Raw genomic sequence first — 12,814 nt, forward strand, 5'->3', positions numbered from 1 at the left:
AGAGCCGGGTTCCGCTAAAAAACAACAAGCCGGGTTGATTTTTTTTCTCCGGAAAATCACATATCCCTCAAATATCATCATCGTTTCTTCTCCGAGAAAAAAAGTTCACTGACCCACAGGCCTTCCACCTCCACTTGGCATTGCCCCGTCAGGCTTTCGCACATTGAGAAAAATTCCACATTGCTGCCTCCCGTAGGAGTCTAGGTTGTGTCTGGGTCCTAGCGTGCCCGATCATCCTCTCATACCAATTACTGGTCATCACCTTTTGGTAAGCTGTGTGCCTCTTCGGTGATGCAGTTTCTAGCTAGTCATATTAAACCTAGTTGCTCGTGCTGCAATATCGGATTTGTTTCTACTCCCTCTGATCCATATTAACTGTCTCAAATTTGCCCAAATATAGATGTATCTTTGCTTGAAAAGCGTCTAAATATATATAATATTTTGACAAGTAATATGAATAGGACGGAGTATTGTTTTTTAGAATATTCGTTTTTTTACTTTACTTGTTAGTGTTTCCGTCGTCTCAATGCAGAAGCAGAGCACATATTTTTCGTTAGAAGAAATAAGCTACCACAATAAAAAGATGCCAAAATGCAAAATAATCACAGATCTTATTCTAAGCCTGTTAGTATTATCGTTGTAATAATACGGAGTACAAAATAAACAATTCGGCGACGAACAAATAATGGCACCGCAAAATCTTAAACCGCGAAATTTGTGCGAGCGTGGCCTCATCCATGCCGCCTAACGGTGAAAATCAAGGGCTCCGATAGAAACAAATCACCCCAACAGCGGCCATTTATAGCCCAGGAGCACAAGAAGACTCCAGTACTTGTGTGGGCTTGAGCCGGATCTCCATCTCCGCGACCTAAACCGCAAAACCCTTTTCCCTCCTCTGCCCCTCTCCCCTCTCGCGCCGCTCAGATCTCCGCCCTTCACTCCAAACCCTAGCTACGCCGCCTCCGCGCAGCCTCCAGCCATGTCGGCGATGATGGTAAGCGCCGCCACGAAACCCCTGGCCCATCTCCGCCGCGGCCGCCGCCGCACTCGCGAGCTTGGGATCGATCGACGATTCTGACGCGCTTCGTGGGGTTTTCGTTTTCCGCAGCAACCGCAGATCATCCTGCTCAAGGAGGGGACGGACACGTCGCAGGGCCGCGCGCAGGTGGTGAGCAACATCAGCGCGTGCACGGCGGTGGCGGACACGGTGCGGACCACGCTGGGCCCCCGCGGGATGGACAAGCTCATCCACGACGACAAGGGCACCACCATCTCCAACGACGGCGCCACCATCATGCGCATCCTCGACATCGTGCACCCCGCCGCCAAGATCCTCGTCGACATCGCCAAGTCGCAGGACTCCGAGGTGATTCATCCCATCTGCCTGCTTACCGCTACTCATCGCCAATTTACAGCGTAAACGCCCCTCGAGGTTCTCTCGCTGATGCATTTCTGGCGCATTGGGGGTTGATACTGTCGGAGGATCCGACAAATCGGAGTCCAGTATGTCAGTATGTGGATGCAACTGGTTTTCAGTTTGATCTGTAAAAGGTGTTGTGTGAAGGCCTGTGTTGTTTGTTTGCAAATGGATCTATGTAGTGTTTGCCTTAAAACGTTGCTAGTAATCTCATCTGACCTGCTCATGAGCTCACAATTAGCCCATGGATGGGCCCTGATATTGACCTGAAAGAAGTGAAATACTGTCTTGAACTGTGGATTATGGTGCATCTGAAACTGCCATTGGTTGATATACTGATCTCTGCTGTTTGAACTCTTTTGCCCATTATTTTATCCAGGCTTTTGCACAGGCAGATGTACTGTATTTGTAGTTTCTGTATGTATTGTTCTATTTTTGATTTACTTCCCTGTAATCTATAAATTTGATTTCTGTTCCCACCTAAGCTTGGTAAATATCCTGTAACTTGCAAGCAATTGATTTCTGGCATTCATACCAAAAAGAATCATTTTCCTATTTTCAGGTTATGCCTTTTTTGATTGCTTGCATTTTATTGAATCGGTGTTTAATTACTCAGTAAAGTAAGAAGCAAAAGTGTTATGAAGGGCCACAGTTTTTTTAGTTGGTCTTATACTGCTATAACACTATTTTAGTGACCTATTAGTTTTGGCATTTAAGCAACATTAATCTCCGTGTTGCTTGTGCCACCAATGAAACTGGGACGTGAGGATAAACCAGATCTTAATTCTCTTGTTTACTTCAGGTTGGTGATGGGACAACTACTGTGGTGCTTCTGGCTGCGGAATTCATGAAGGAAGCAAAACCTTATGTGGAGGATGGAGTGCACCCGCATAGTCTAATCCGTAGTTATAGGACTGCTGGCAATATGGTTCGTGAACACCATTAGTTCTCTTAATTTTGAATGACTAAGCTTTTGGTTCCTTGTATATGGAAGTTAACCCGAAATTTGCATCAGGCAATTCAGAGGGTTAAAGAACTGGCAGTCAGCATAGAAGGAAAAAGCCTAGAAGAGAAGAAATCATTGTTAGCTAAGTGTGCTGCTACAACACTCTCGTCAAAACTGATAGGTGGGGAGAAAGACTTCTTTGCTTCTATGGTTGTGGATGCTGTCCTTGCCATTGGCCATGACGACAGGCTTAACCTTATTGGAATTAAGAAGGTAATTTCTCGCAATGGTCACTTCTGCAAGGGTATTTACTTCTTTTTCTACTTATCCAGCTTAAGTCCTTGACATGCTAGAAACAACTATGCAGTATCAATTTGATATTTTTTTACTAGATAACAAAGCTTGCTATTCTGACACATTGATTCAATTAGGTTCCTGGAGGTACCATGAGAGATTCCTTCCTTGTTAGCGGTGTTGCTTTCAAGAAGACATTTTCATATGCTGGTTTTGAGCAACAACCAAAGAAATTTTTGAATCCAAAGATTCTTTTGTTGAACATTGAACTAGAACTGAAGTCTGAGAAAGAAAATGCGGAAATCAGGTGCCATAGCTGAGTCATTTCAAGCACTTCTACTGTGTTTGTTTTCCACCTTTCTTATGTTGCTGCATGTTTTCCCCTTATCTACAGACTATCTGACCCTCTGCAATACCAATCAATTGTTGATGCTGAATGGAACATTATTTATGACAAGCTGGACAAGTGTGTTAAAAGTGGGGCAAAAATAGTCCTGTCCCGGCTAGCTATTGGTGACCTTGCAACACAGGTACCTTCACCTTTCTTGCTGTCCTTTTTTTACGTTTTTCTGCCAATTTGTCCTAGCCTAGCTCAACCAAATTTCTTTTTACAGTATTTTGCAGATCGGGACATTTTCTGTGCTGGTCGTGTCACAGAAGAGGATTTACAACGCGTAAGCTCAGCAACAGGCGGAACTGTTCAAACCTCCGTGAACAATGTCATCGACGAGGTGAATATGTCTATTTGTGAATTATTTTGTTCCATTGAATTATCTGCTGTTAGTATCAATGAAAATGTTTGATACAACTGTTGCTTGGTACTAAATGGAAGCTGATTTGGTTTGTCATGACTCTTTTTGTCGAAAGGTTCTTGGTACCTGTGAGGTTTTTGAGGAAAAACAAGTTGGCAATGAAAGGTTCAACATATTTAGTGGCTGCCCTTCTGGTCAGACAGCTACTATTGTTCTTCGTGGTGGTGCAGACCAGGTATTCTATTGATATACCGTATTATCTCTTTCTAATCAAGTTCATCAAACTGAAGATAACGAGAATTAAGCTATTTTCAATGCTGTGCTAGTTCATAGAGGAAGCTGAAAGAAGTCTCCATGATGCCATCATGATTGTGAGGAGAGCTGTCAAGAACTCGACAGTTGTGCCTGGTGGTGGTGCCATTGATGTATGTTAACTACGTTAAGTAAATCATCCAACCTGTCATACAACTTTATGCTGATTTTGTATATTTAATGTAGATGGAGATAAGCAAGTATCTTCGACAACATGCACGAACGATAGCTGGAAAGTCTCAATTTTTTGTAAATTCATTTGCTAAAGCCCTCGAGGTACATCTTAAAGGCTCACTCTTCTGCCTTATTACTACCTGATTTACTTATGTGCTATTTGTTTGTAGTAAGAAATAATTATTCAGTTTGAGTTGATTCTTTGTTTTGTTTCTCAATATCTCTTTTTACTTTGGAAAAATGCTATGGAGTGCACAGCGTTGTTAGAAAGTCTGTTGCTAGATCTTGAATGATTAGGTGGTATGGTTTATTTAACATGTAGATTTTGCTTGCAGTACGTTGACCATGAAGAAAAGATTAAAACACACTAGTTGCTGGAGATGCTTGAATATATTTAATTATGTGCTTTTTAATATGATGTACCACCTCATCCTATGAAAGGTATACTTCCTATGATAGATGAAGTGGTGATGTGCCGACCTATTCCATTGGTCAAGCCTAACAAATGGTGATGCACCGTTAGGATCTGATTGTACTTTTGCCATCTAGTTTTGCAAAGCAAAGACACCATAAATTAGCCATTCGAGGCACCCCTCCATGTATGAAAAATATAACTGACAAATGAATATGTGCTAATTTTGGTTATAATTTTCGCTGTAATTAAATGAGAAATCTGGCCCTGATCAAAACTAAGTGATTGATATATTTCTGATATATGATTCTTATTATTGCCTTGTGTTGTCAGGTGTCAGCATGTTCAATAGCTACAACTTTGAACTTTGAACTCTAAATAGTTTCTGCTCATTTAAATAACTTTGAACTTTGTGCAGGTTATTCCGAGACAACTTTGCGATAATGCTGGATTTGACGCGACTGATGTGCTCAATAAGCTCAGGCAGAAACATGCATCTGGTTGGTTTTCTTAGCCTTATGATGAGTTATTTGTACAGCTCTTTGAATCATTGTTAACCAGCAAACTGCATGGTCATGTTGTACCAGGTGATGGCGCTAATTATGGTGTTGACGTCAACACTGGTGGAATTGCCGATGCCTTCGCTAACTTTGTGTGGGAACCTGCAGTTGTGAAGGTATTCATCCTTTCGGGTTTTTTCTTTAGTATTTATGCATCTTTTATACTCATTTCGACATGTCATTTATATCTGCATTCTTTTTCTTTTCAGATCAATGCTATCAATGCCGCAACTGAAGCTGCCTGCCTTATTCTGAGTGTTGATGAGACAGTGAAAAACCCAAAGGTAGGAAGAGCCACAAATGCCTATTGTAGACTAGTAGAAACCAGATCATCCGCTTTTCATCTTTTCCCAAATCACTTTCATAATGTTGTGTATGTATGCTGCCAATGTGTGCATCTTGTATACAACTTTGTGGATTCCCTTGTGCCAATTTAAAGAAAAATACAATCAGAAAAAGGCCTTTCGTTAAGCAACATAGATCTTGATTTCTATATATTGCTTTAATGGTAATATCAAATCAATCACTCTTTTGAAGTTCAATATGATCATATAATTGGCCTTATATGGTTGTAAGTAATGGTTGTGGTAGCCTTCTCCTAAATTATGGCCTTGTGCCTGTGGTTTGGAACTTTTAATGTAAGCTTGTGCCCAGTTCTTTCTTGCTAAATATTTGCTACTCCTACAGAGAACTTATAAGCAATAGTTTTCCACGCAGAAGTTTATTTGCTTACAGAAATTGTGTCTTTATTTTGGTTCTCCTGTCAACTAGTTTCTTTTTGCATTTTACAACAGAGTAGATATCTCACCTAACTTGGTCTTTGTTTTGTATCATACTTCAGTCGGAGAGTGCACAAGGTGATGCTGCTGCAATGGGCGGCCGCGGTGGAGGGGCAACACGAGGACGTGGCGGGAGGGGAATGCGCAGGCGGTAAATTCTAGCTAAGTCCGCCCTGTAACCTTATGCTGCCCTGGCGGGATCAGATTTTGAGTTCCCTCTGTTTGGGTTGATGGCCCGGTAGCCCGCATCCAGGTTTTGCGGAATTTGTATGTCAAATGTCGGAGCTTCTAGTGTTGAGAATGTGCTAGCCTTTTGTTTATGAACTTGGAGGACATGGTAGGCTTGTTTATCTACGTAGCTGTTACCTGTTGTGGTTCCATAGCACGATTAATGCTTGCTCCTTTTCCACCACGAGGTTCTCGTGGTCGATGTGATGTGCTGGCACTGCGATGGTGGTGGTGAATACCATACCTGGTTGTTGCTTGGTATGATTCATGATTAAATTTGTGAGGGTGATGGCCTGACAAAATATACGTGTATCTTTCTTTACCTTTAACCCGCTGATGTTGCTACTGCTAAGGTGTCCAAAACATTGATGTCGATTGTTGGGAGTGTGATTAAAACTATTGGCAGGCAAATCTAGCTGAAAACAACACATACACTCAGTGTGCAACAACAAAAAAACCATGTCTATAACCGGCAGAACTCCAAGCGGGATTTCCGTGCTTCTGCCTAATGCCTAAACCCAAATGCTGTTTTCCTAACGCTAGAGGACTGCAGAGTCTAGATAAAAAGCCATGAGCCGGTGCCTCTTCTCGCTCGGCAGGAGATTTTTTTAGATCAACGCAGGAGAGATTTTTTTTTTAGTCCGACTTTCATTTAAGCATCGACGCCCAAAAAACCGTAAGCAAGTCAGTATGCTAGGCTTCACAGTTCACATACACCGTGGATAAATTCTTACGAAAACATGACAGTTTCGCCAATTGCTTCGACTCTGCGGAGTTGGCAAAACAGGGATGGAGATTGTTAACCAACTCGGAATCATGACGTGCACGTGGTCTGAAATCCAAGCAGTGACGTGCTAGGGGCTCAGGGCCAAAGGTGGCAGCTCGTATGCATGGAGATCGCGGAATTTCTGAAACTAGGCGATTGTATACAAGTATTAGTGCTACTACGTGGACTGATCGGATCCAAGTTCTGATTGATTGACGCCCTTCCCCCGGAACATGAGGAACGTGGGATGCCCAACCAGTGCAGCAGCGGGACTCGTTTTTGGCCGGCAGTCCGGCACTGCGTATGATGCTGGCTGGGCATGGCAATGCCAAGGGATGGTTCTCGGTCAGACTGTCACGTCGGCAGACAAGATCTATCTAATACTCCGTAGTAATAAGCACAGCGTTGGGAAATGGTGAAACCTCCGTCACCTTGTTGCAGCTGGGTACGATGCGTGAGTAAATTTTTGAGAAAGATGGCCTGCCAAAATGTGTAGCTTTCTTTACCTTCCGCTTGATGATGTTGCTATTGCTAGGTGTCCAATACCTTTCAGCGTGATTGTAGTGACACATTCGGTGATTCATAGTAGGGTGATTTTACTCGGTGGAGCTCCTCTCACACGCCACGCCACGGTAAAATTCTCGGCCAAGTGGTTTTCCCACTAAGCCAGCGCTCATGGGCGGACCCAGGATATTAACTAAGAGGGGGCAAAGATTGCAAGAGTTTAAAAATACACACATAAATTAGAGGAACAGGGCAAATGTTTCGGTTAAGTAGGGGCAATCTCTAATTTTTAAGGGCATATTAGAAGGAGATCAAAAATTTAGTGGGGGCGGCTGCCCCCAGAGCAAGGTCGGCCCATGCCAGCTCCTACATTTGGTTTTTCTCCCTGCCGAGCGAGTTGAGCCCAGTCCGTGTATTTTACTATGCTTGTTTTGATCTTCCTCTTTTCTCCTTTTTACTCTTCTAACAAGAGGAAAGCTTAAAATTCGCATAACCAGTATCTATTCTAGTTTCTTGAAAACTTTCAAAATTTGAGACGGACTTTCAACTTTTCTTATAGCAAATTGAAGTTTCAAAACAGTGGAGGAGCTTACAACAAAGTAACAAAGGTTGACAGTCTGTTGGGAAATCCTCCTCGTATGGGCTGTGAGGAAATGACAATTTGTGGCCTTTTAGGCAGTCCAGACACGTGCAAGAACCCACTACTGATTTGAATTTTGACCTAATGGTGTTTCGTACTTTGTGCATTAGTGAATGGTGATGTCTTACCCTCCATCCAGCAGACACCACTGGAGTGGACGAAAATCTCATGTTAGCCACCGAGAGAGAACAGAGGAGAAGAAAAATCAAGAAAGTACAAAAGGGGAAGATTGAAGGAAGAAGTTCACAAAAAAAGAAGGACGAAGTTTGCATCAAGCAATGGAGTCCCTCACGAAGGAAGTAAGCTTAGATCCTCCTTTTGTCTTCTTCAAGCTATGATTCCACCATCTTGTGGTGAGATTGTTCCATCCCTACATCTTGTTGTTTCAGAGCTTCTAGTGTTGTCCAGAGAAAAACTTGTTTATCCCACATCTGATAATATGGAAGAAGATTTGGCTGGCTTGAGCCCGTGACTTTTTCCTGATTTAGGCGTTTTCCACGTAAAAATATGGCACCTATGTGTTCATGTTTGTTGTTGCAGTTCAGAAGGTGCGACTGCAGTCTAGTGAGTTTTCGAATGCAGCTCAGACATGTCTAAGATGTAGCGTGAGCAGTCTTTTTAAAAAAATAAGCGTGAGCTATCTACTCCATATATATTGTTGCATATGTTCCTTCCGAGCAAAAAATCCGTGGATTAGTTTTGAGTGGTGCTAAATTTGATTCCACTGCTAATAAGTTTCAGTTTACCGCGATGCTCCGCTAATCCCAAACATAGTCTGGCATTTTTGTATTCCTCCGCCCCGCAATTCTGTGCGTGTGATAATGTGCGCTTGCTGAAACCGGAGTTTTCGCCCATTCCAATTTGCTGGCTCACCACTAGCCCATTTCTTTAGTACGTCCGTTTTTCACATTGGAATACAAAAGTAATTTCATCTCAACAGTTTCCAACAAGCATGGGGTCAAGATCCCAGCTTGTCTTGGCGTGTCGGTCGATTTACTCCCCTAGTTACAAATACCACATGTTGGCCCCACCTGCCATCCTCCATCAACTCGGGCCCATCTCTGATCTAAAAAAACAATCGGGCCCATTCCCCACGGCCCACGGGATCAGGTCCGCCATTCGGGATCAAAACCAGAGATGCAAACTGACCCGACCACAGATCAAAATCCCCCCGATTATTTTAGCTCCAGATCACATACATACACCGATGAATAAATAGCGCTCCGTGTCGAGGGACGTAAAAGGGTCAGGATCGTTTCTTCCCTGCGCTTCGCTTCGATCCCCAGTTCCCACTTCCCCGGTTAATCCCCACGTCTCACCTCCTCCCGCGAACGCGGCATTTCCGCGAGCAGCCTCCGCGCGCGGCCATGGGATCGCTCCCCGTGCTGTCCTCGCCGGAATGCGCCCCGCCGCAGGGGCCGCGGGCGAAGGTGGCGGCGTCGGACCTGGCGCCGCTGTTCGACGCGCAGCGGCGGCACCTGGGTCACTTCTTCGAGAACCTCGACATGTCGCAGGCGGCGGCGTTCGCGCAGGCGCTGCTGGACGCGCCGGGTGCCGTCTTCTTCACGGGCGTGGGCAAGTCCGGCATCGTGGCGCGGAAGCTGGCGCAGACGCTCGCGTCCCTAGGGTTCGGCCGCGCCGGGTTCCTGGCCCCCGTCGACGCGCTCCACGGCGACATCGGCTCCGTCTTCCCCGGGGACGTCCTCGTGCTGCTCTCCAAGTCGGGAGCCTCCGACGAGCTGCTCGCGCTCGCGCCCTGCGCGCGCGCCAAGGGCGCGCACCTCATCTCCCTCACCTCCGCCGCATCCGGCGCCGACTGCCCGCTCGCCGCCGCCTGCGACCTCAACGTGCACCTCCCGCTGCAGGGGGAGGTCTGCCCCTTCGGCCTCGCCCCCGTCACCTCCACCGCCATACAGATGGTCTTCGGAGACACCGTCGTCGCCGCCATCATGGAGGCGCGCCGCCTCACCAGGGACCAGTACGCGTCAAACCACCCCGCCGGCAAGATCGGCAAGACCCTCATCTTCAAGGTATACCTTCCTTCCTAAACAAGCTAACCCTTAGCATTGCAAACGGTATCGAATTGATCGGTAAATTCTCAAAATAAGAAATGCGCTGCCGCTTTATGGGAAACGTGAACATCAGATCTCAGATCGTACTGTAACTATATTTTGCTTTATCCAATATCCATTGTGTGTCAGACTGTCAGTAGTCTTCTTTCTGTAATTTCCTTGGTGAAATGTTGTGCACATGATGCAAAACATGCTCGTTATGATTTGGCAATTTTTGTCACTATCCAACCAACATTTTGTTTCCATTTGCGGTTATTTGTCACTGTCTATTTCATGAGACGTTGTGGAATTACAACGATTGGGTCTGTTGTTGATAGGTCGTTTTCGCCCTGTGTTCATCCGACAATTAAGATACTCTCTACATTTCTGTGTAATAACAGAATCTTGCTAAATAGATGAATTTATGTTTTAACTCAACATTTTCTTTAATAATATGGTTACACAATGTAAAGCAAGCATACATCATTTACTCTGACTGGTTGAATGGTGTCATATGAAGTTATCAACAATTAAACATACTTAGCTGATACATCTTCATGTGAAAGTTGAAAAAACAAAATAGTGCCTCGTTAAGCTCAGCAAAACAGAGTAACTTGTGTGTTCACCTTTCTGGCTTACAGCCTGTGAAACACTGCATTTGCATTTGTAATCATGAGAAGTTATGCTATCCTTATTGTCAAAACAGTTGCTTCTTGTCTTGTGCCTTTGGATTTCTTTAGTTAATAGTTTTCAAAACTACCCTGCAGGTTAAGGATGTTATGAAGAAACAAAATGAGCTTCCATTGTGCAAGGAGAGTGATATGATAATGGATCAACTTACTGAGCTCACTAGTAAAGGTTGTGGCTGTCTTCTTGTGGTTGATGATGAGTACCATTTGATTGGAACTTTCACTGATGGTGACCTCCGGCGTACACTCAAGGCAAGCGGGCCAGCTATTTTCAATCTCACAGTTGGAGAGATGTGCAACAGGTTTGTCTGTCCTTCCTCAGTCTTCATGTCTTATTATATAATATATACTCCCTCCGTTCCTAAATACTTGTCGTGCAATTTTGCACTAAAACCACGACAAGTATTTAGAAACGGAGGGAGTATCTTTTTAAATAGAACACAATTTTGAAAGACTTTCTGGAATAATACTCTGGAAAATGGCAAACTGGGCAATGACATCTGAGGAGTTTCGCTTTGAAAATGACATGACCCATTGCTTGCATGTGGCATCTTCTGAAATAAGATGTAGTAGCACCAAGTGTTAAATAGAACAAGTCATGATAAGAAACTCCTTTTGTTTCTTTTCCTCACCCTTTGACATGTGGTTTTTAGTGAAAATACAGAAAAAATATGCTTAATTTGTCCTGCATTCTAAATCTAAAGCTACAAATGTGTCATTTCTTAAAATATGTCCAAAGTATGCTCTCTTGACAATATTTACTTGTAGTTTTAGTAGGGGCAGTACTAATCTTAATGCTGAATGATGAATTTTCTGATAAACAATTAACAATGAGAACTGACTACCGAGCGTTTCGTTACAAGTTCAGTTTTCTTTGTGCATACTTTTGGTTGCTCTGTTCTGTTCATTGGTCATACTGCTGTATTTTTTACATAAATATTATCTAGTTAGATCTTTGGTGTTCCTTCCTTGTAATGTTCCTTCTTTACTCAGTTAAGGTACACTAGATCTGTTCTTCACAACACCATAATGAACTTCTTGATATTGTCATGTGGCGCTATAAGATCTGGTAGGGAGGTAACTGGAAGGTGCATAGGAGAGCACATGCTCTCAGGTGCACCTTCGATTACCTCTGCCAAGATGAGGAAATGGCTCCAATGAAGGCATGCCGATGAAGAGGGTTTTGTTCATCAGTGACACGTTTGTTTTGTCACTCCTTGACATGTTCTTGTTTTGTCCTGCTGAAGGACCACAGCTCCCTCGTGTCTGAGAGACAAAGTATGATAGTTGCCTGTAGTGACCACCTTGAGGTGATGTGTTTTGAGCTGTCACTTTGGAGGTAGTGATGCACCTTCAAGAATCCTGAATCCAGAACTGTTCTCGTCTCCAGCTGCTGACCACATACCTGATGCAGTGATGTCCAGTGCAAGTGCTGTTAATTGTTATGCGTTTAGATGTGTGGTTCATAACAACATGCTACAGGCTAGCCACGTTCAGATCTCATTTAACTTGTCTTACGTGGTCTGTTTCTCTTGGTTGTTTACCCTTGCTTAAGCTTTCCTGCAAAATCCAAAGTACAAAGCGCATATGTCAGAAGCTACTCCCTCCGTTCCTAAATTCTTGTCGTTGTTTTAGTACAGAATTTAGGAACGGAGGGAATACTGTCTTAAAGAAGGAAGCATCTTGTTATCAAAATGGATCCTGGGATCTTGCTCAAATGATTATTTTCTTCTGCTTTCTAGTTGATATACCATGACCTCCAGTTCTGGAGTCTTGCGTATGATCAGACCCCACTTCTCTAACATCGCTGTCTAATCTCTTTCAGGAACCCGAGGACAATCACTGCAGATGCAATGGCGGTCGAAGCCATGGAGAAGATGGAGTCGCCCCCTTCACCTGTGCAATTCTTGCCCGTTGTCGACGAGAAAAATATCGTGTCTGGGATCATCACATTGCATGGGTTGGTCTCTGCTGGATTATAATCAAACCTTCATATGTCTGGAGTCATAAAATCGCATGGGTTCTTTGTTATTCTTTGTACCTGCTCACTGGTAAGACATCACACAGGATAAATTCTTCTTGCGAGTTGGATCTGATGATGGCACTTTGTCATTGTAGTAGCATCTGTAGTCTAGACAACTGAAAGTGTATGTGGAGACACTACCGAGTGCAGAGTGTTCTGTTAATGAATAAGCTGCACCTTGCTCGTTGCTTGTTTAAGTGAGCTTTAAGTGGAATAAAATCTTACATTTTTGTGTGTATGTCAAGGTAATGTTTTCATGACTGGTTT

General features: G+C 43.8%; 2 protein-coding genes across 2 annotated transcripts; both read left to right on the top strand.

Annotated features, from left to right (window-relative positions):
• Nucleotides 1-825: 825 nt before the first annotated feature.
• LOC100831054 (T-complex protein 1 subunit eta) lies at nt 826-6,196 on the top strand. The gene is made up of 14 exons (XM_003574732.4): nt 826-994; nt 1,109-1,366; nt 2,220-2,345; nt 2,433-2,636; nt 2,795-2,964; nt 3,052-3,187; nt 3,272-3,388; nt 3,525-3,644; nt 3,736-3,834; nt 3,908-3,997; nt 4,726-4,807; nt 4,895-4,983; nt 5,077-5,151; nt 5,709-6,196. Exons 1-14 carry the CDS (start codon nt 980-982, stop codon nt 5,799-5,801), a joined length of 1,674 nt encoding a protein of 557 aa, XP_003574780.1. The 5' UTR covers nt 826-979; the 3' UTR covers nt 5,802-6,196.
• A 2,727-nt stretch (nt 6,197-8,923) lies between these two features.
• LOC100835111 (probable arabinose 5-phosphate isomerase) lies at nt 8,924-12,785 on the top strand. The gene is made up of 3 exons (XM_010235532.3): nt 8,924-9,814; nt 10,603-10,826; nt 12,350-12,785. The coding sequence occupies exons 1-3, from the start codon at nt 9,152-9,154 to the stop codon at nt 12,504-12,506; spliced, it is 1,044 nt and encodes a 347-aa protein (XP_010233834.1). The 5' UTR covers nt 8,924-9,151; the 3' UTR covers nt 12,507-12,785.
• The last annotated feature ends 29 nt before the right edge of the window (nt 12,786-12,814 follow it).

This window comes from Brachypodium distachyon, chromosome 3 (genome assembly GCF_000005505.3).
Source record: "Brachypodium distachyon strain Bd21 chromosome 3, Brachypodium_distachyon_v3.0, whole genome shotgun sequence".
Lineage (NCBI taxonomy): Eukaryota > Viridiplantae > Streptophyta > Magnoliopsida > Poales > Poaceae > Brachypodium > Brachypodium distachyon.